The 21,976-nt window shown below is 38.1% G+C and overlaps 1 protein-coding gene across 2 annotated transcripts in view; it reads right to left on the bottom strand.

The window, feature by feature from the left end:
• Positions 1-6,796: 6,796 nt before the first annotated feature.
• LOC131591520 (cryptochrome-1) overlaps positions 6,797-21,976 on the bottom strand; it is a 39,247-nt gene continuing 24,067 nt past the window's right edge. The window contains exons 3-14 of one of the 2 annotated variants that reach the window (XM_058862315.1): positions 19,912-20,054; positions 18,342-18,526; positions 16,871-16,959; positions 16,159-16,299; positions 15,752-16,063; positions 13,191-13,342; positions 12,881-13,083; positions 12,027-12,128; positions 10,894-10,986; positions 9,656-9,727; positions 9,449-9,556; positions 6,797-7,467 (exon numbers count right to left, since the gene is read on the bottom strand). In XM_058862315.1, coding sequence (XP_058718298.1) covers positions 9,453-9,556; positions 9,656-9,727; positions 10,894-10,986; positions 12,027-12,128; positions 12,881-13,083; positions 13,191-13,342; positions 15,752-16,063; positions 16,159-16,299; positions 16,871-16,959; positions 18,342-18,526; positions 19,912-20,054 — 1,596 coding nt within the window. In that variant the 3' untranslated portion in view covers positions 6,797-7,467; positions 9,449-9,452. The remainder of the gene's footprint in view (positions 7,468-9,448; positions 9,557-9,655; positions 9,728-10,893; positions 10,987-12,026; positions 12,129-12,880; positions 13,084-13,190; positions 13,343-15,751; positions 16,064-16,158; positions 16,300-16,870; positions 16,960-18,341; positions 18,527-19,911; positions 20,055-21,976) is intronic. The other variant, XM_058862316.1, reaches the window with a different exon arrangement.

Raw genomic sequence — 21,976 nt, 5'->3', positions numbered from 1 at the left:
GGTTTCCTTTTTCAGGCACTGGATAATGAAAGAAACTTACTGATCATAATATTTATCACATTAAAATGCATCATGTCATGATAGCTGTAGAGACAGAAACTCATCCCAGATCATCTGATAAAAATAGTTACATGGGGAATGGAATCCACCACCACCTCGGTGAAGCCACAGGAATCTCTTTCCATTGTAAATATGCTCCATACAATGATGCCAGCTCTCGCAGGAGCGATAGTAAAACATAAATCACACTAACTCATAACAGCACCCACCAAACAATGCAAAAGGGCTACAGACTGAGGCTTGGCTCTGCCTCCAGAGAACTCTCTAAACTTGGAGCATGTGCTAGGGCAGCCAGAGGAAAGACTCCAGGCTCTGTGCACATCATGGGGGGAAGACACAAACCTGGGACACAGACTTCACAGAAAAGTCACACTCCTGTGTATTTTATTGCTATCCTGCTTATGGGGAGATGGTTAACACTCAGTGTGCCAGCAGAGGCCCAAGTAAAGAGTTACTAGATTGAATCTGGGCAGGAGCTACACACCCATGGCACCTGTGTGAAAGAGGCTATGTGCCTATCGGTGTTAGATGAGAAATAGTTAGCTCAAAACTGAGACTGACTACATTTGGCTGTCATCAATTATTTAGAAACCATCTAAATCTGATTTAGATCCTGAGGTCAGGTGTTCAAATTTGAAAGTCTTGGTGTATTCCCATCTCCCATGGCTTCATTTCTGGCAGGATTTTTCCACATATATTAACAACAGCAGTAAGAGGAGAGTGTCTTCTTTCACCAGTGCACATTCTCCCAGCCCACCAGTTCCAAGGGACATACACATGTAGCCTGAGAACCAGCCCAGGATTTTTTTGGAGTTTGCAAACTGTGAATTAAATGAGAGCTCATCAAGCAGTGCTGTTTTCAGTGGTTTCAAAATTGCATTATTCTTTATCTGGATCTACAAACACAGGTTTGATTAGGCCTGTAAGTACATGACAAAGTGCCTTGCAATACAAATTCTACACCTTCATAAAGATTACATTTCAATAATTTTTCTTCTATTCACAGGCCTCATTACTTTGGGTGATATTTTATGGTATGGAGCATAAAACCCCAACAAATATTTCAGAAAATACCTTCAAGTTTGCAGTAAGGTGATTTTGCCACTACCAGTTGTGAGTTAATTTGGGGTTTTCACATGTTTATGTTACACTTTTGGCATTAAACCAGAGGATTAAACCAGTGCTTTCCAAAGTGGGACCATTTACAGGCTTCTAAGTCTTGTCTGGAGCCCACTAAGAACCCCATTAATGGAAGGTGTCTCCCAGCAAGCTGCTGTTTGCTCAAGACCAGGCAGCTACAAGACACTAAGGAACAGTTCTTAATTCTCCCTATGGTGACCTGGGCCACAGTGGGGCAGGGAGGAGAACCATAGGGAGAATGAAGAACCATTCTCGGAAGCTGAATTACTCTGAGTGACTATAAGGTGTTTCTGCCCTGCAAGTGGCTTTTGTTGCACAGCCACCTCAGTGCTCCCCTTGCTACCCAGGAGCAGAGCTGCAGGATGTACTTATACAGAGCTCTGCCAAAACCACACAACACCACAGCCTCTACAAGCATCTAAAATTCCAGCTTTTTCACCCTCAACACACATGAAGAAAAAGCCTCTGATGAGCTCCAGCTTCTCAGGCAGAAGTCTAGCAACAGGAGCCACAGCAGAGGAGGGGACCCCTCATCAGTAAGTGCTTAGTAGCATTTGAGGTCACAAATAAAATCAAGGCCTGACTGCACTAATTGCAAAAAAATACACATATGCAAACATTTTGCATGAGGCAAGACAGTCCCTTAAGTCCCAGGCAAGCTCTGCTGAGCACACGAGAAGGATGCTGAAGCACCCAGGGCAGCTGCCCCGCAGAAGGGAGAAAAGCCCAGTGTGCTACCCCAGAACTCTTCTTTCCTGGAGGGGCTGGCAGTAGAACTGGGACCAAATCCATCAAAATCCACAAGCACTTGGAAATCCCTATGCAATGCAAGTATTTTCAGAAATTTGTAACATTATTTAGCACCTAGAATACCTGAAAGGATTATTTCCTCCCCTTCTTCACCCTCTTAAAAAAAGGCTTATGTTTTAACATAACAATTATCCAGTTAGCCAAGGCATAATGGATGGTAAATTTATCCATAAACCTGTATCTACCAATGGACTTCCATTTCTTACCTTTTATTTCTTCGTTCCTTCAGATGGCAACTTTCCTTGCACCATCCCTTTAATTGTCCTTCTTCCATCCCTAAGAGGGAGGCTTCTGCAAAAATCCTTTCCTACTTCCATCATCTTCCTTCCATCCATTTCCCAAGCTTCTTTGTAATCTCCTGTTCCTGGGTGTGTAGCAGCCATTCTGAAGTCTGAATGCAATATCATTGATGTTTGTTGGTGCAAGCCATTCCTCAGAACAGGGCTGTGTTTCCACCACTATCAGGTAAAGAGCACGTTGCTTAAAAATATTGCTAGCTTGGTCAGGGTGAAAGGTACTTGATAAAAATGTATGGTCCAGATAATTAAAAACCTTGTGATGACCACATGGTCTGAAGCTCTAAAAAGACAAACAGACCTGAAGAAAATTTTCCCTCTCTGCAATTGCTGCTTATAAATTGCTCTTATTAACTAATATGCCTATTGGTTACTCCCAGTCAGAATAGTCATAGTTAATAAGATTATCTTCTTGTGTTTTGTGTAATTAGCAGGGGTAGGAAAAGCAGAGAAAAGTATAATTTACCTTGCATCAGGTGCACAAGTTTCCACTTACCACAGATTCTTGGATGCAGTCCTGCACATTGGCCGCACCTTGGCCTTTTGCAGTTTTTCTTTAAGAGTTCTGGATTTTGAAATTTTCACTAAGACCTCTTGCAAGCAAGCATACCAACAGCATTCCAAAGAAAGAATCTCCTTTTGAGTCTCTTTTCCATTTATTTTATGCCTCTGTTGTCTTTTTGTAAATATATATTGAAATCAACTCTACTTGCATTCTTTAGTTTAATACTGAATTAATTTTGCATTTGCGGTGCACAGTATTCAAAAGCAGGAGCTTAGATCCCTTGAAATCAACATTAAAATTATTTCTCTATGTCTGCTTTTAATTTCCTTGTGCTTTTTGTATCAATGCAAATTCCCCCTCTACCCAGAAATTTTCACCGCTTTTGAAACTTTAAATTTCTGGGGGGAAAAAAAAAAAACTGCAATAAGCATTGGAGTTGAAAGCTGAGGTAGTGAGTGAAGTAGTGTGAGAATTTCATTTGCTTAGCCCTTTAAGGGCAGCAATTCTTGCCCAAAGAACGCTTTTCTATTGGAAATTAGAAGCACGAAGAAGAGAAAGGAGGCTCTCTTTGTCTCCTGCTTAATCTAATCTAATCTAATCTAATCTAATCTAATCTAATCTAATCTAATCTAATCTAATCTAATCCAGAGCAACACGGCTGCCAGCAAGAGCCTGTCCACGAAGGCTTTGGGAATGGAGAGATCTTTACCTGAGTCTGTTTAGTTTCTGATGGAGCAGACAAGAACCTGGATCTCAGGTGTCCTGGCTCCATGCTCTTGTCCAAAAAGCCTCCCCGGGGCCAGCAACAGCCCAGTAAACATTTCAAATAGGTAACAGCTCGACCATACTTAAGAACTGGCTTTTGGAAACAATCTCTAGGCAAAGTGCATTTGAAAAAGAGACTGTATTCCTGTGCAGGCAAGCACACACGGCAGCGTTCCTGAAAAGCAGCTTCCAGAGTAAGAAGAGGTTTGTTCTTTCCCCGGGAAGCAGAGGGTAGCTATTATGCAGCCATTCTATGATTTCCACGTATTTTCCCTTCTCCGGAGTGCTTTGTCACCGCAATACTCGGGCTGACGAGGAGCTGCTGTCGCTCCGTGCCCAGGCCCGGGCTCTCCCTCACGGCCGCGCTCACAGCGCCCCCTGCCGGCCCAGCCACAACAAACCCGCGCTGCCCGCACGAATCCAAGGCCAGGAGCTCCCAAAAAGGTGAATTAACTCTGCCCCAGCCAGCACCGCACAAACACACACCGGCAACCTCAAGGGCTTTGAGTTTTAACTCCTTTTGTTCCCCTCCTTTCAAAAACCTCTCTACTGGTAGCACCAGTACAAGACGGGTCCCACAAAATTCCTTTGCAAACACTGAAGTTCTGAATGCTTGAAGACACTTTTAAAACTTTTTTTTTTTTTTTTTTAATCCCAAATATCCCCTAAAGTTGTTCCTGCATGCTTCCAGAGTACGTTTTTTTGTTTCCAAAAACCACAAGTCTGCAAACTCTCCTCTCCCCATCTCCTACCAGACCAGGGAAGGGCCAGCTAAATCCCTTGGGAACGGAACTTTGAGGCGTATTTTAAGCTCCATTTCTGGAGTAGAGATCTAATAAGCAACGCCATCCTAGCCCTTATTGCATACTGGATTTATAGCACATGTCCTACTTCTTGAAAAATCACAAGGGGGTAACAGGGGTGTGGGGAGAAAAACCCTATGTCGCAATGGTTTTAGCAATTTTTAAATGTGCAAACAAAGCCTTCGCCCTTTATTTATTTTTGTGGTCACAGCACTTAGTAGGTTGGAGGGGAAGAATATGAGGCAAAGGGCTTTTATGAGGCTACTGCTACTCTGTAGGCAACTTCTCTCCTCTCTCACACTAAACTAATCACAGACTCTTTCTTCCACCACAGTCCTGACACCAGAACTCCTTCAAGCCAGCACACAAGTGAAACAGCACTCTCCACAGATTTCTCCTCTGCAAACCCAAGGATTTGCCTACACCAAGTAGAGGAATACTCACTTCAGCACTTAAGAATGGGGGAATTAAAAATAAACCGTATTTACTTACCATAAAAATAAACTCCTTAGGAAATTTCTTCTTTCACCTATTAAACTTTTACAGTGGTTGGGGGAAGGTAATATTTAAGCAGAAGTTCTTATCTTGATGAAGTTTCTCTGTGGGAGTTTCATATCCTAATCATTAAAAAAAATTTAGGTGGAATATTTAATTTAGAAGGTATGGTTTTATTAATATAAGGTTAGCAGAAAAATTTAGCATTATCTTGACAGAGTAAAACATGTCTTAAGGCAGTCTAGGCCTATTTCTTTTTTCCTATTTTTTTTTTCTATTTTTAAGACGACTTAAACAAAAAATGAATTGTTTATTCTCCTTATTATGTATGTTCCAACCCTTCCATTTTACTTGGATTGATCTGTGGAAAATACCTAGCATCTGCTTCTCTATTCTCACCACTGAGTTTTTTCATCAATTTCAAACATTGTCTACCTCAATAGACATGCCTCTATTTTCTTAGTGGTATTTTTGATTTTGCCATTGTATACAAATCAGTATGTAGAGATATTTACCTTAACAACTGTAATCTACAATCTAGCACCATGGTAGTTTATTCTGCCACAAGAACTCTGCTGCATATGCCATTAACCCAAAAATCTAATCTGAATTTTAAACCAGTACACAGAAGTGCCCCTTGTCTAGAAGTCACCCATCTGATACTAAGAATAAGGTAATTAACTCCTCTTGCTGTAGAATTAATTAATAATTAATACAAATAACAAATTAGATGCTGGGGAAGTGCCATGGGAAGGGACCTGAGGGTTGATGGCAAGTTGAACACGAGCCAGCAGTGCCCTGGCAGCCAGGAGGGCCAACCCTGTCCTGGGGACATCAGACCCAGCATGGCCAGCCAGGCAAGGGAGGGGATTGTCCCCTCTGCTCTGGGACAGCCTCACCTCCAGTGCTGGGGGCAGTTCTGGGTGCCACAAAATGAGAAGGATCTAAAGCTCTCAGAGCCCAAAGGAGGGCACAAAGATGGTGAAGGGCCATGAGGGAAAGCTGTGTGAGGAGCAGCTGAGGTCAGTTGGTCTGTCCAGCCTGGAGGAGACTGAGGGGAGACCTCACTGCAGTTACAAATTCTTGTGAGGGGAAGAGGAGGGGCAGGCACTGATCTCTTCTCTGTGGTGACCAGTGGCAGGACCTGAGGGACTGGCCTGAAGTTGTGTCAGGAGAGGTTTAGGTTGGATGTCTGGGAAAGATTCTTCACCAGAGGGTGGTTGGGCACTGGAACAGTGTCCTCAGGGAAGTGGTCACAGCACCAGCCTGACAGAGTTCAAAAAGCATTTGGACAATGCTCTCAGGTACATGGTGCATGAGATTCTTGGGGATAGTGGTGTACAGGGCCAGAAGTTGGATTCGGTGATCCTTCTGGGTCCCTTCCAACTCAGGATGTTCTAGGATTTTAATTTGGGCACCCATTCAAGTAGGAAATTGACTTAGTAATATGCAAATTCATATTGCTTCTTCAAAGATCTTAATGGTCTGAGAAAACAGATACAACTGCTCACAAACATTTGAGACAGTATTGACTGAGCATTCATGGAAGTCTGAAATCAACAGCCTCAAAAAGCAGCAAATTAAATGCATTGCAAGAAAGACTTCACAGCTATCAAGCAAACTGTAATTATAGCTGGGAAAAAAAACCAACCCAAACACCTAGATTGTGAAGGAACACTTAATAAGTACATTGGTGAAAACCCTTTAATGGTCAGAATACATACATGCAGTTCAAAGAAAAATGCCTGGATAATTTGAATATTGTTTTGCTTCAATATCATGAAAATTGGAAGTAAAAGGTAATATAGTTCACTGTTTGCGACTTCCAGATTAAGTCTAAAAAGAGTATTTCTCTTCTTTCCTGAAATGATTCTGTTTGGAAATACAAGCAGGAGCAACAGAGCACACAAAAGACAAACATATGTATCTATATATACAATTTTCTTTTATTAACAAGGTATGTCATTACTGAACAAGGCAACTGAGAAATACAAGGACTGGACATATACATGAAAATCTTACAACTTGACTAAAATTGGCATGTGTTTTATATACAGATGTGATTAATTACGGTTACAACTCTACTGTATTTGATTAAACACAGTCCTAAGCACTTACATTATGAAAATATGACGTTGATCATACAGAGCTCAAATATGGAATCTAAAAATAATAACAATTTAAAAACTTCCAACTCTCTATTTTCATCTGTTTTTCAGAACAGCACTATAGCTTTTCCTACTACCATATACATGAAAGATTATCAAAAATATATTGATGGGTCTATCACTAATCATGAATATTTATATTTACAATAAGTTAGCAAATTCTTCACCAAATACTTTATATACAAAACTCAATTTGCCCTTTGTGAAAGAGTCATTAAAAAGTTAAAAACCATAGAAATGCCAGTTAGAAATAATGCATTCCAAAAATTGGACTTGTTTACAACAACTGAGAACAATTGAAAATAATTTATGAAAAAGTATGTAATTTTAGAACATGAACTCTCACAACACTTTAGCTCCAATACAGAGTAGCAGGAATTTTGTCCCATGTGTTCTTTGAGTGGAAAACTTCTCTTCCAATCAAGCTGCAAGAAAAAAAGAAAAAAAATATTCTTAAGCAGTTTGATGTGAGTCTTTGAAGACAGAAGTAATTCAGGGGACCAATATTGTTCCCCCCCTTCTCAATGCAGGAAGCCCTGTCCCAGTCTGTACTGGCCCAGATACTCAGAATTCTTATTTCTCACCTTAGAGGCTAAAAGGACAAGGAAACAAAATAAGAGAAACCCAACAAAAGCCTCTGTACGCTGTACTTTAGTGCCATTCAGAAGTGCACAACCTTTTGCCAGCAGTGTTTTTGAGTATGATCTTGGCTGATGCTTGTATTGACTATAATGCTTTTGCAGCATGCTTTGAACACCCCTAACAAAATCATCTTCTCTGCCAAACTAAAAACCCCTCCAACCTGTCTCTCAATTGAAAAAGAGCTTAGACAGGAACCAGACGTTCGCTCTGCAGGTAGTTCTTCTACACAGACACGAGCACCTAAGGAATTCTGCAATACAAAACATGGATGCTGAATGAATCTACACATACTAAGGATTAGACAGCTACTGAAACACAGACTCTCTTGGAATTATGTTCCACTCAGGTCCATCCAAGTAACAGAAATCAGTTTGACAACACAGAAGCAGTTTACAGGGCTTCCAGTATGTGAGAAAATAGCAGATGGATCACTCACTAAGGTCTCAGCTCACTTCCTCAGTTGACAGCATTATGGAAACAACGCTGTGGCTCTGCACTGAATCAAATCAGTACAACACAATTGCTCCTAATGCACCACAGTAACTTTGACAAAGTGCTGCCACTGTATAACAAGCAAAATTAGATCTTGCTATCAAAACCAAATGAAGTAGACTGAATTTCCCTTTTTATCTCTAGAGATGATAAATGTATCTCCTAAACTTGTTGTATGAATTCCCTGTTTTCCAGTTCCAACAATGTCTCTCCATGTGCTATTATCTTGCTTGTTGTGCTATTCTTATTTATTCTTCAAATTTCACAATGAGCAATGCTCCACTTGGTTTTTTTAAACATCTCAGTCACCTTTAACCTTTGCAGCTGTACTCCCAGTTTTGAAATCCTGTCCCCTCTTATTTCAGACAGTCCTCAAGGCTTTTCTCCGTAGTAATTACTCTTTAATCTTATTTCTTTTCAGGCCATCTTCCATGTTCCTCTCAAAACAAGCCTACTGAGGGAAGAGGTATAACAATTTTGGCTTTCTCTTTCCTCTATCCTGTTCCTAACTTTATCCAAAAACCACAATCAACTTATCTTCTCTGTGTTAATAATTTTACACATAGAACACCTCCTTCTCCAGTTTTCTGCTGCTCTCTCCACATTTTCACACCTGTTTGTGAGTATCCATCTACAATGCCCTCTCCAAATTCAAGTCTTTTTCATCACAGCTTGACAAACTTGGGCAGTCTGAGTAACCTGCTTCAATTACAGACCAATGACAAAGGCTCACATCTTCAAATCTTATTTGTCCCTACATCTTCACACTCAAGAACCACATCAGCATTTTGCACATTTTTGACAGTATCTCTCTGAAACATGTTCTGATTAGTCCACTTAGACATGTAAACTAATCCAGGCCCTAAGCTCTTCCTTTTAAGTTGTCTTAGTCTCCTGATTCAGGTCACCATACATTCACACAAACAATGCCACTAGCACAACTTAAGGTGAGATGTGGAAGCAGAGAGTAACTGAAGCTACATAAGCAGCTCTGCTAATGTATTAAATCCACAGTTTATCCATCTTCCCTTCATTAACACCTGGATCTATGTCTGATAATCTTCAGTCTGGCTCTATTTTTGCAACTGCTTCCTATCTCATACTTCACAAACTCTAAGAGCCAGAATTTCGTACTGTCTGTTTGTACAGTCCCCAGAAAAGAAGTATTTACAGCAATAGTTCAGGATCCTTTGCATTGCAGTGACATGAATGTTATCACAGACACAAAATTTGTACAGAACTTTGATAACTTTAAGGTGCCTCAGATCTTACCAGTTTAATTTGTGCTCTGTCGCTGGACTTTTGGTCCAACGCTCTGAGTTTCTTCTTCTGGATTTGGGCGTTTCCCTGCACTAATGCCAGTACCAAGGGCCGTTCTTCCTGATAATTTAAAATCAGTGTTTACATTAAGACTCTATTGCACCCTTATATATCCAAGAAAAGTGTTTGGGGTTTTTTTGTTGTTGTTGTTTAAATTACCTGCTTGCAATAAGTGTGATTGCTGATTGTCTCCATGAGCATAGTGTAAGATACTACTTGCTTGACAGTAACCTGTTCAGATACAGTAGATATTTATTATACTACAAAAAATTAAGAGCTGCAAGCAAGTGTAAAATTATGTTCTTTACAACAACAAAAAGGAGCCAATTGATTTATTTTCCATCATCAAGAAAAATCCTGCCAGAAACTATCCTGAATGCAGAAGAGTTCTTAGGCAAAAGAAAAATAAGCCTCGTGGTAGTCTACAGCAGTTAAACATATATGCACTTATATCTGCAGAGTGAACAACATTTAGTGCCTACATATTTATGCATTATATTTGCAACAAGCAGAATGCTTGTATAGCCAAACATTTAAAGTTGTTATAAATTTTAACATTACTTCTGCCAAGTCTCCTTATCCTTTCTATTATTTTGTTATAGCAATGTTAATGAATCCCTGGCATAACTTAGCTGTGGAAAAACAAAAAAAGCAAGTAACTTAAAAGAAAGAGGAGAACTTCCTTCTGATTCATGTAAACTATCTACTGGCAACCTTGAAACTGAGTGTTCTGCATGAATAGTGCAATCAGCAGAAGCAGTTGCAAGGTTTCTTGTTCTGAACAGTTGTCGTGTTCCGGTAACGTTCTGGGTGCTTAAACAAAACACAGATTACAGCCTTTCCTGATCAGTAAACACACCACCTCTGTTAAGACTGCAAAGAAACAAACAGTTGGGTTAAATTTCATTGCAAATTGGATCTATCACAAACCACAGCTTAAGGTTCTGTATAGTTAACAAAAATTTGGTTCTACAATTAGAAACTATCCACACAAAACTGTGGAAATTAATTATATATGGAAAGAGTGGTAGTGAAATCAGGGAAAAGATAACATACGATTTTGCTATCCAATACCCAAGGTGAACTTCTGGTTTTCAGTTTCTTTTAAAGTAGCCTAGGATATTGTTTATTAATTTTTGTTTAGTCATACTTGTGATCCCTCCCACTCAAAACATACAAATACTTCTCTAGATGAGCACTTTAAGGATAAAAATGACAAGATAAGCAAGTCCACGCTAAGAAATAATTTCTATGTTTCAAGAACAGAAACAAGGTCAGTTCATGTTGTAGACAGCAGCTGTCACCCAAAATCTATCCATGCTATTTTGATGTTTTGTCTGGTTTTCCATAGCTGCAAGGATTTGGAGATCCTCTACAGACAGGCACTGTCATAATACCTTGCTGCTGAATTCCACTTGTTCCTGTATGAGAGTCTCCCAGGGCACATGACTGAACAACAGAATGACCATCACCAGTTCCCAGTTGAGCTCCTGGAGAGGCAGGGAGAAGAGTTAAACATAACAGAAGGTACAACTCCAGTTCTGGGATCTAAAATGTGGGGGGTTTACCCCTGTCTTCAAGTGATAGGCTGCTTATTGTGGCTTTTAAACTTTCTTTTTCAAACCACCTCATTATAGGTCCAAAGCTCTAATAGTTTTTGTCTTCCAAAATTCACTGAACTTCCTACAAAAGGAATGCATTTCTGATGTGAAAAGCTTAAGTACATGTATACATGAATGCATTTCAAAGAGAAAAGAGTGCACATAATGTTAATTTTTAAAAAATAAACCCTTCTTGTTTTATACAGGTCCTAAATGTATACGAAACAAAAGCTCAAGCACCCAGCTTTAAGGAGTTTATATTTTAAAGCTTTAGGAGAACTGTACTGGCTAAGAACAGTAAGGTCCATCTTCCTCCACAATCTGCTTCTAACCTTGACTAAAGCCTACGAAGAATATAAAACCTGTAATAATAACTGCAATAATACAGATTTCCAGTTCTGCTGTATCATTTTATATTGAAGAGTCTAAGGTGTATATAGAATTTAAGTATTTAAAATACACCATGGGTTAATTCAATCTTAATACTGTTCTTATTTTTATTTTGTAGAAATAAATTCCAGTATGTAATCTAATACCAGCATTAGAAAATTTTAAAAGTTAATAATTCTCACTTGAAAGTTCACAAGTCACTCCTTATTATAAATATCAGGATGCTTATGCACTTCTAGGAGAAAATAACATACAAATGCTTTTGAAATCAAATTGTTTGATACTAGTTAATAAGTAATTTTTGGAGGGGAAAAAAACATAGGTGAAAAATATTTGCGTACTTGAGATAAAAAAAATAATTTAACAATGTCTATATACAAATACTACCAGTGAATAAATTTAAAAATATTTGTGATTTGCACTCAAAATTGTCATATGAAAGCAGTTCTTTTTTATAATACAAAATGGCAAGGGCATTATAAAAGAAGTTCATGTAGTTCAGTCCCAATAATTCTATGTATTGAAAGAATTTGACTGACCTCCTGTACTAACACAACCAGAAATGCTTTCTCCTGGTGAATAGCCCATTAGGCCACCATTTCCATTTCCATTTGGATTAGAAGGCACAGTTGCAAGAAGACCTAAAAATGAAAATAAATATATTTAAGAAAGATAGCAAGGAGGGGAAGAAAAAAAAAAAAATCAAGTGCAGCATTCTGTTTCCCTTGTGAGAGCAAATTCTCCACCCTCACATCTTGAGTGGTTTATTTTATGACAGAACACCTCTCTGTCTTGCCTGTTCCTGTTTCTTGCCAAACAATTTTAGTTCACATTTACTTAACTTAAATTTTTCTACATCATATTCTGCATCGCTTTTCCAATATTCCTTAGTTACACATATCCAGTGTGTTGAGTTTAAGTGCAACAATTAATATCTGAACATACTGACTGCTCATACTTTCCTGAGCAGTACAATGCACCTGGTTGAGGTGCAAAGGGGAAGAATCCACCAGGGGCTGGGTTGGCACCTACTTCTGCAACATCATTTGCATATGCAGATACAGTATTGCTGAAGTTAGAAACCATATTAAATTTCTAACCACTGCTGCTAAAACTTAACTGTACGACAGTTTATCAGAATGCACAAAAGGCCCAGCTTAACAAGAACACTTCTAAACACCCACAAAAAAACAAATTCAGGCAATATTTTGGACAGGTACTCCCCTCAAACTCTTTCCTTTCTCAGTTACATATAATATTTACTTGGATATGAACCCTGGTCACCACCCTGAACTTAGACCTAATTCTCACTGCTATGAGACTAAATTATTAATTGCTAGAAGGTGAGAGAAGTTTTAAATAAATAACTAAAGCAAATATTCTATAATCATACCCAGTCCTCTGTATCGTGAAAGCTGCTGGTAGATCTGTTTCATCCTCTCAATATTCAGACGGCTTGCCTCTGCATGGTTTACCATTGGTTTGGGATAATTAACTCCTATAATACATTTTGCCGCCTTCTGGATGCTCTCTGGGGCATTCCAGGGATCATAGATGTATTTTGCAGGGAAACCTCTAAGTACTGGCAAATAACGTCTTTAAAAAAATAACAAAAAGGTAAAAAGGTCATGTTAAGTATAAAGTTGCTAGATAATTTAAGCAACCCATGAATCAATCACTGCAATTTCTGGATTGTGAGTTACCTGATATAATCCCCATTTGGGTCAGTTCTTCTGCCAAAACCCACTGGGCAGTAGCAGTGAAAAAACTGCTGAAAGAAGGAACTACAGGACAGCCACATCCAGCTTCCAGCATTCACACTCCAATCTGCATCAAGTAACAGCTCTTCAAAGACCTTAAGAAAGCAGTGCAACAAGTTAGTCTGGGCATGGCACACCTTCAGTACACCTACTTATTCAGCATTAGCTCCTGAGTTTCTGCTTTAAGCTCTTTTCTACCTGGCAGCATTCACAGAATGCTCAGTATGCAATTACAAATGCCTTAATACCAAACTCAAGAACAAAAGAAAAAAATCAAAACCAGGCTTTTATCATGTAAGCATCACAGGAAGCTACACAATCTTACATAAACACATCCTTGAAAAATGAATCCCCAAAGGATGGCTGGTGCCTCATGGCTTCCAAGTCGCATTTGCTGTTTTCGGAATTGCTTCATCACATCACAACTCAGTAAGCTTTGCAAACTTCCAGAAAACATACAAAAGGAACATACAAAGTACATTTTGAACTCAAATTGCTGGTCTGAATACCTCAACTTCCACACTTTTCACTATGTGAGGAATCCCAAGAGTAGAATTCAAGAGTTTCAGGGCAGAACAACATGCAGAAGTTGTGCTCTTAAAGGCATATAGTTAATCTAGCAAGTCACAGTTTTGAGAACACACTCACACTCTTGGAGGCATTATGAACCACCAAGAACACTGAAGGGTGATGTTACAGATAATGAATTCTGGTCTGAAGACCAAAAAAAAAAAAAAGAAATCTTCCAAACACTGTAATTTTAATTTGCTACCCGATTACAGTTTAAAAAACCCCCAACAAAACATGAGAAAGTTAAAGATATATAAGGGCTTTACTTTAAATCAGGAGCTCAGTAGCTGTGAAACATTGAAGCTTCCAGCACTGATTGTTTTTTCATCTTCAACACAGACAGTACCAATTTGTATAAAAGGAAGTCTATCTCTTCAGTCAGATCACAGCAATGCAGACTGACAAAAAACAGAGCAAAGCCTCATTCTGTGAAGGACAATGCTCAAGGACCTTTTATAAAAAGAGTGTACCTAGAAGTAGTTTTAAGAACATATACTTATTTAATACATATTTTTGCAAGTTCTGATTTCCATTTCCAAATTTTCCAAAGTAACCATCTGTCTTCATGCTAAGGCAGTAAAAACTCAACATCTTGGTACTGCCATCCAACTTCAACTAATACAATTCCTATACAAGGTCTAAGTAAGGTAATAATACCATTAAACAATGATCTCTCCATCTTTCTCTCCATATACTCAATAAGGCATTCATTCCACAGTATACAGTGAATAAGCATTACAAAAGTATCTTTTAATAAATATCTGCAACTACTTGGGAAAAAAGTTTGTTTTGAAGAACTAGGATTTATCTTAAAATGCTTTCAAAAAACATTTCAAATAGATGGTGACTCATAATGCAACAAGATCTTTAAACAGGAAGTGTGTTAGCACACAATTATTCCACTAGATGCTGCCATGTAGTAAGACTTTGGAAATAACACCACATGGAAGGCCAGATTAACTTTTGCTACCTAAGGAAGTTTGAGTTGAACCTATTTCCACTGCACAAGTTTGGGGCCTTCATGTATCTGCATTATTGAAAAAGTAAGAGCAAGCTGCCATGTATCTGTAATTTACAGAGTAATTTATCTGTAATATACTGAGTTACCCATGTATGTGAATCTCCAATGTCTGTATTTGTGAACTGCAGAAGTAACCAAATTTTTTTAAATTGAAACGTGTTTGCTTACAACTGATTTGTTAAGAAAGGAAATTTCCTATGATTATATACATATAGAAGTATGGGGTCAAAATCCTGATGTAAATTAAATTTTTTTAGATTTCAAAAATAAAATTCTCCGATTCTCAATTTTTCATAGATTATTATTATTGCTCAGTAAAAGTTATGCTACCCTTCTAAAAATGTAAAATTGATTCAATTAATTAGTGAGAATAAATTATTCCATTGTTTTCTTCAAAAACCTGACATCTTAAATTTGAACTTCAGCATCTTATACTTGCTTAAAATTAACTGCATTGAGCCTTCAGCCAAATTGTGTTGCCTTTACTCACAGTTCTAACACTGGGCAAAGTGACAGAAATTGCTGAAGGGACATTGTCAGTTTTCTCTCTTCCCCTTTGCAGGGAAGCAGATCCAAGACATGAACAGAAATTATTCATACACAGAATGACTGGGAAAGAAATAAATCTAAATTACAATAGTTATCCATGCTTACTTGTCAAGATTTAACAAGAAATCTCAAATTTAAGAGAATTTCAGACCTATTTTGACTGCAAGAAACACTCTTAACGTTTCAGTAAAAGGGGAGATCCAAGAGGAAAAATTTCAGCACACCTGGTTTATCAGAACTGATTTAGTTTTGCCCACAATTTAAGGTTTAAAATCCAACTTACAGCACACACAGTAACAATTCTAGGATGACTATCTGAAACTTTAACAAGTACTTTAAGAAATTCAAGAATAAGAAACAATACCTTCATTCCTTCTTCCCAGCTAATCCAGAGGTCACCTCGAGTCAAAAAGCATGCTACAGCATGCCGGGCTAAATGGTGAATCCAACCTTCCTGACGAAGTTGTGTCATAATTGCATCAATCCAAGGAAAACCTGTCCTGCCTTCTGCCCATTTGGCCAAAGCCTCAGGATTCTTATCCCATGGAATTTGAACACAGATAGGATTCCCCTCCATTTTATCAAACCGTGGATTGTTAGTCGCCGCTGTGTAGAAAAATTCACGCCATAACAGCTGGCCATAGAGGGAGAGGGGAGGGGAGCTGTTCTTTTTTACCTGAAGATCATCATTAAAGAAAAACATTTTATTAGGAGAAATAGGGGAAAACCATGTCATTTAACAATATATATCTGACTACACAGAAGTCCTACCTTTTTGTACAGATCCGTTAACTTGAAGTAAAAGAGCCGACAGGACAAACAGCCAAAGCGGAGGTAGGGACTAAGCCCCGTAGGGCTTGCCAGGAGGGAATTTGCATTCATTCTTGGTCTTTCAAAGTTTGCTACCCAAGCCTTAAAAAAACAAAAGAAAACCCACACAGCAAAATCAGACTAGAGGCTACAGAGAAACAAAGGGGGAAATCACACATTGTCTGTAACTGAATCCAAACACTGGACAGATGGTCAGGTCACCTACGATACACAGGTGCTCCTTTTGAAACAGCAGAATCTCTAGAAGGTAATTCAACTCAATGCAGAAGGCATGGACTGTCTTCCAGAGCTATTTGTGCCTTTCTTTTCAATACACTAGAAACCTAGACAACTAGTGATACATTAGTTGTCAGAGGAATTCCCCTTCAAAATTATAAAATGTATGCTTCAAATAAAATTACTTCAAAAATAATTTTTTTTTTATACAGAAGAGTAAAACAGACTATCTCTAAAATTCATATTAAAGATTATCTACTATAATCTTTAAAAAATAAACTATTGATTTATATCATTAACACCTTGAGTTCAAGTTTGTGGGCCTGATTTTTTCTCTAACACGACTTGCCCAAATCCCTTTAGGTTTCGCAGTCTAATTTAAAAAGAGTAACTATGTTTCCCAGATATGTCAGGCCTGCAGTAATCTGAAGCATACCTTTCGCTCTAAGTGTCTCTCTAATCGTGTGAGGGCTTCAGTTTCTCCCCCTGGCCATACTGCAGAAGGCAGACCATCTGTGTCAAAACCTGAAAGACAAATTGAAACAAGGAAATTGCTTGTTTGCTTATTCTGCAAGGCAACAAAATTATAGCATATTGACACTTGACTACTGCATCCTGAGAAAAACCCTAAGGTGGACACATGAAAAACTGTGCTTTAAAACAGTATGCAACCAAGCCTTCCCAAAGCACATCCAATACCTCTAACTTGCAGCAAAACTCAAGTTTTTCCTTTACATTTATATTCATATACATTATAAATTTTAGATGTTGGTCTTACTTCAGTCCCAATTCTTCTGGTGATGCAAGGTGCTTTTTTGTTTGGTTGGCTTTTTTGCTTTTTTGGTTTTTTCCCCATGAAGTGACCCCTTTATCATTTTCCAAATCTTCAATATGCAAGCTATCCTAAAACCACAACCTTTTTTTTTTAATTATTACTAACAAGCAACAATTACTTTTGTAATTTACAGAATATCTAAAAACTTTTCCACCACAGTAAAAATGTGAGTGCCATCTTCAGAACATTCCTAGATATCACTGACCTCAACTTAACTAACAAAGATTGTTAATCTGATGATAAACATGTACTTGAGCCACAAAAGAAAGATAAAAAGAAGGTAATCAGATTTTTTCCACACCCTCCCACCTGCCCCAAGATTGCTCACCAGATGCATGGGAGAACATGTCTGCCTATAGCTTAACCACTGCATAGTGAGATCATCTTTTCTTATAAAGGCATTAAAAACCAAAGTCTATTCTGTGAGAGTTCAAATGGACTAGATAGGGCAGTCACAGGTTAACCAAAATCTGTCCAGAGCCTTCTGTTAGCAGTTTGGAGGTCATACCACGTTTTCTTGTATTTTGGGATGTGTGAGGAAACAGGAAAGAGATGAGGAGATTCACAGGACCACAGCTGATACAATTGCTTAAAATTTCATTTAAAGAAATCTAAGACTTCCCCCCGCCCCCCCAGAACCTTCTAAAGTAATTAACTGTCTCATTACTATCTTTTTCAGTATATCAAGAAAAGAGGGCGCTTTTTAAAAACTAGTTTGTTAAACGACAGATTAATGACCTGAAGCACAAAGATACAAAGTGTATTTAATACAAAATGAAGCATCAAAGACTATTAATTAGTAGCTTAATGATTATTTGGCACCCTGGGAAATCAGCTATGCTGTATTACAAGAAGCCAAACAATATTTAGTATAGTTCGACCTGACTTCTCATTTACCAGAAAACAACCAAAAGTTAGAGTCGATTATCTTTTTTTTTTTGTTCTTTTTGTATGCCATAATTGCATCAGGTTAACAATTAACCACTAGCAGGACCTCACTTCTTTTAAGTATCGTGCTTTTAGTGGGAGATTACATCTTCTTTCAAAATGTCAAAGCAATCTCAGAACATACCCAGCTCTTCAAGTGATGGCACACCGTATTTCTCATCATGGTCATCAGAAACTGGAGTAGTACATTTTTTCATTACTTCTGGGGTTATAGTCTCCACAGGCATCTCCAGGGGTTCCATTCTACTAATTAGGGTCTGAAATCGCTTGTAAGTAAGAGGAGGCTGTCCTCCATTTAATTCTATTATTCTGCATTAAAGAAAAAAAGAAAATACCATGTCAATAATGACAATAGTATCTAACAGTTTTTATTATAAAATATACACACCTACACATACAGAGAAATATCTTCTTACCTCTCTCCATCTTACAATCCCAAATATACAGGGTAATCTAGACAGTTAGAACTTTAAATCTACCATCCTTCTTTCCCCACTAGGGAGACACATAAATTAACTGTTTATAACCAAGTAAATTTTCTTCATGCCTGGGTTACAGAAATTCCCTTGTGAAAAAGGATATACTGAACACGGACAGTTCAAGGCAAAGAAAAGACTAGATAAGTAAAGCAGATAGAGATCCTAGCTAAATACAGAAGTATCAAAGTCACACACAAGGCCATGGTATTTACATTCAAAGAAATTCACTTTCCCATTCTGGTATTGAGAACAGTACTCAATATTAGAACTACCTTAATATATGGGGGGAAAATTACATGTAGCTTATACACACTGACTGCTGTAAAAACACAGATCCATGTTTTGCATTGCCATTTTAAATAAATCTGAAATCTTGGAAAAAAGGAAAACTTTGAAGAAAAATTTACAAAGTGATAGATGAAACCAAATGCTTATTTAGCAGGGTGTGTGGGTGGGAGGGAAAAAAAATCAATTTAGAATAAAAAAGAAGTCAGCTATTGGTTTCAAAAAGTAAATGCTTCCAATTTCACTGCCCTCTCATGTGTCTAACAGTCTCTTATATACCAGCTTGTAACAGAATAAAATGGGCAGCTACCACAATAAATCACTTAATGTTACAGGAAGACAAATCATACTTGTAACTAGTTTGTGGATTATGTTTCCATAATAGGGAATTAACCTAATCCATTAAATAGATCTGTGGAAAAATATAAACAAGACATTAAATAAGGCAACACAGGGATAGCAAGCAATCTCCCATTACTTATTGAATAGATATTTGGTAGGAAATAGTTCTTAAAAAAACTCAAAGGACTTTCTCATAACTTGTGTACAAAAAGTGAAATAAAGACAAACCAAACAAAACAACTAAAGAAAACCAGATGTTATTTGGGAGAAGTTACAGGCATGTTTGAGTAAATTAATTATAAATGACAAGTAATTAAGATGAACATTATTTTCAAAAGAACTCCAAATTAAAACTGCATTTCAGATATAGTTACATACCATTTTTTGGAGTTTCAAAATTCTACTGAGTATGTAATAAAATTTGGATGGATGGATGGATAAAAGCAAAACCTGAATTTGCAGTTTTTCTAACTATGAACTGTTTGGTGTGGAAAGTAGCCCAGAATATACAAATAAATACTACGTAAAATTCCAAGGGGTTTTTCCCACCTTTTTTTAAAATCCAAGGTAAATTAAATGGTAACTTACTTGTCTAGGTCATACAATGTATGTGAAATTCGAACAATGACCTCCACTCCAGCTTCACTGGCCAGTTTCTTGATAGCTGCATCTCTTTCCTTCCCAAATGGTTCTGAATCATATTCAATTGAAAGTTTTGCAATGTTCCATTCCTAAAACACAAACCAAAAGTGTGCTCCTTTAGCAACTCAGCTGCCTGATGGAGGGTCAGGGAAAGGAGAACTGGAAGGATGGGCAAAATGGAACACCAGCTATTACCTGTGGATAGTTATCAGAGATACAGAAAGAGCCAAAACACATATAGCACCCAGAATAACAAAAATAAAGTCAACTTTTTGGCATCTAAGTAGCTATCAGGCATAAGAAAGGCTCCATCTGTCCTATTACCATGGGTGCTCACTGTAATGGAACAATTTCCATGCAAATTTTGAAAACTCATCTCTAACTTTAGGATCCACATACCTTAAGAGAAAAGGAAGGTGACAAAGGCAGTCTTCTGAACGTGGATCAGCAGAAGAACCTTGCTCTGTAGAAAAGCTTTTTACTTAGGTCTGTTAGCTTTAGCAACAGAACTGAAGTTTCAAGGGAGGAGGGGTGGAAATACTGTCCCACCCTATCATCAAACACTTCCTTTACCTTTTCCAAATCCCTTCTCCTCATTCAGACAATTTTCAAATTCTTAATTAAAAAAAAAAAAAAAAGAAAAAAAGGCCGTCTTCCACAAAGAGAACACTCTTATGCCTTGATGTCTAATATTCTTTATGTCACAGATGCTGTTACCAAGGCCAGCAGTCACAGGTGAAGAAAAAGAAGGGAACAAAGGGATCAATAATGGCAAAGGCTCCTTCAACAGTAGGAAGTTGGAAAGGTAAAGTATGAGCAAGATAATCCTAGAAAGTTAGCATGTCAGTCAAACTCAAATACCTCTCTAATTCCTCAGAATCTTAATGACTTGATTTAATACACCATAATATTTCAGAGAATTTGCTTTACACCAGAGACAAGGGCACTCAGTGCTAATCACCTGGGGTGCTATTTCACTTCTGAACTCCAGCTCTCTCCTAGATGAAGCCCAGCCCTGAGGACAGATGATTCCAAGGAGTCTTTGTAACAAGGCTGGGATCCCACCATCCTTAAGTCTGCCAAGACTAAGCCAGCAAGCCTTGAATCCTCAAGCAACCTCCTACACCATCACGTAACATTTACTTCCCATTTCATAAATGTAACAAAACCACTGTCTGACAAGTTGCAGCAGAAACTTTTCTAAACCCTTCCTTCCTCTGGCTTTTTGCAAAGAAGACCATAAAAAAACGTGTCCAAGACACAGAGTCACATCCCTAAGGGAGTCAAGAAACTGAGACAGCTGCTGTGTAATATGAATACACCCAGATCACATCAGCATGAGCCAGGCAATTAGAAGAATCATGGACACAGAATTTTACACACATTCATACTGCCAAACAGTTTTAGCAACACTGATGCATTAAAAAAATTAGTGATTGTTTCAATTTTATTTTCTTTATTAAGCCAAGCCCAAAGAGGTAAAGACAGAAAACAGACCAGGACAAATTGAAGAGGATGAGGCAAGAACAAGCCAAAACTTAATTGAAATGAAAGAGCCTAAAGGTGTTTGAGGACTTTTATAAGGATAAAGATAAATCAGTGTCCTGCCTTTTGAAGGAATCCTTCAGACAGTGAAAAGGAGAGCCTTAACAAGAAACAGCTGTGATACGTTCATTCCCAGGAAATCCACAGATACTGGCAGGCTCCTGACACCTGATAGGGCTCTACAGAAGTTCCACTATCTCCTACCTTAAGTTAATGACTTAACTGAAGTTATTTTTCCAAACTTAACTGAACTTATCTTTTCCACATGTGTTCGTTCAGGGTCAGGATCATGGCTCACCTTTGAGACATTTAATAGGGATGATCTGAAAAGCTTTGTTCAGTGTTATAAGCCCTTCACTGCACTGCACTGTCTGATGTACAGCTACTGCTCTGGCAAAAGAAGTTGTGAGATATAATTATAAAACACAGATGCATGTTCCAGGTATATTTCTGCCAAAATGAAAAA

This window comes from Poecile atricapillus, chromosome W (genome assembly GCF_030490865.1).
Source record: "Poecile atricapillus isolate bPoeAtr1 chromosome W, bPoeAtr1.hap1, whole genome shotgun sequence".
Lineage (NCBI taxonomy): Eukaryota > Metazoa > Chordata > Aves > Passeriformes > Paridae > Poecile > Poecile atricapillus.
This window is presented reverse-complemented; position numbering and strand designations above follow the sequence as displayed.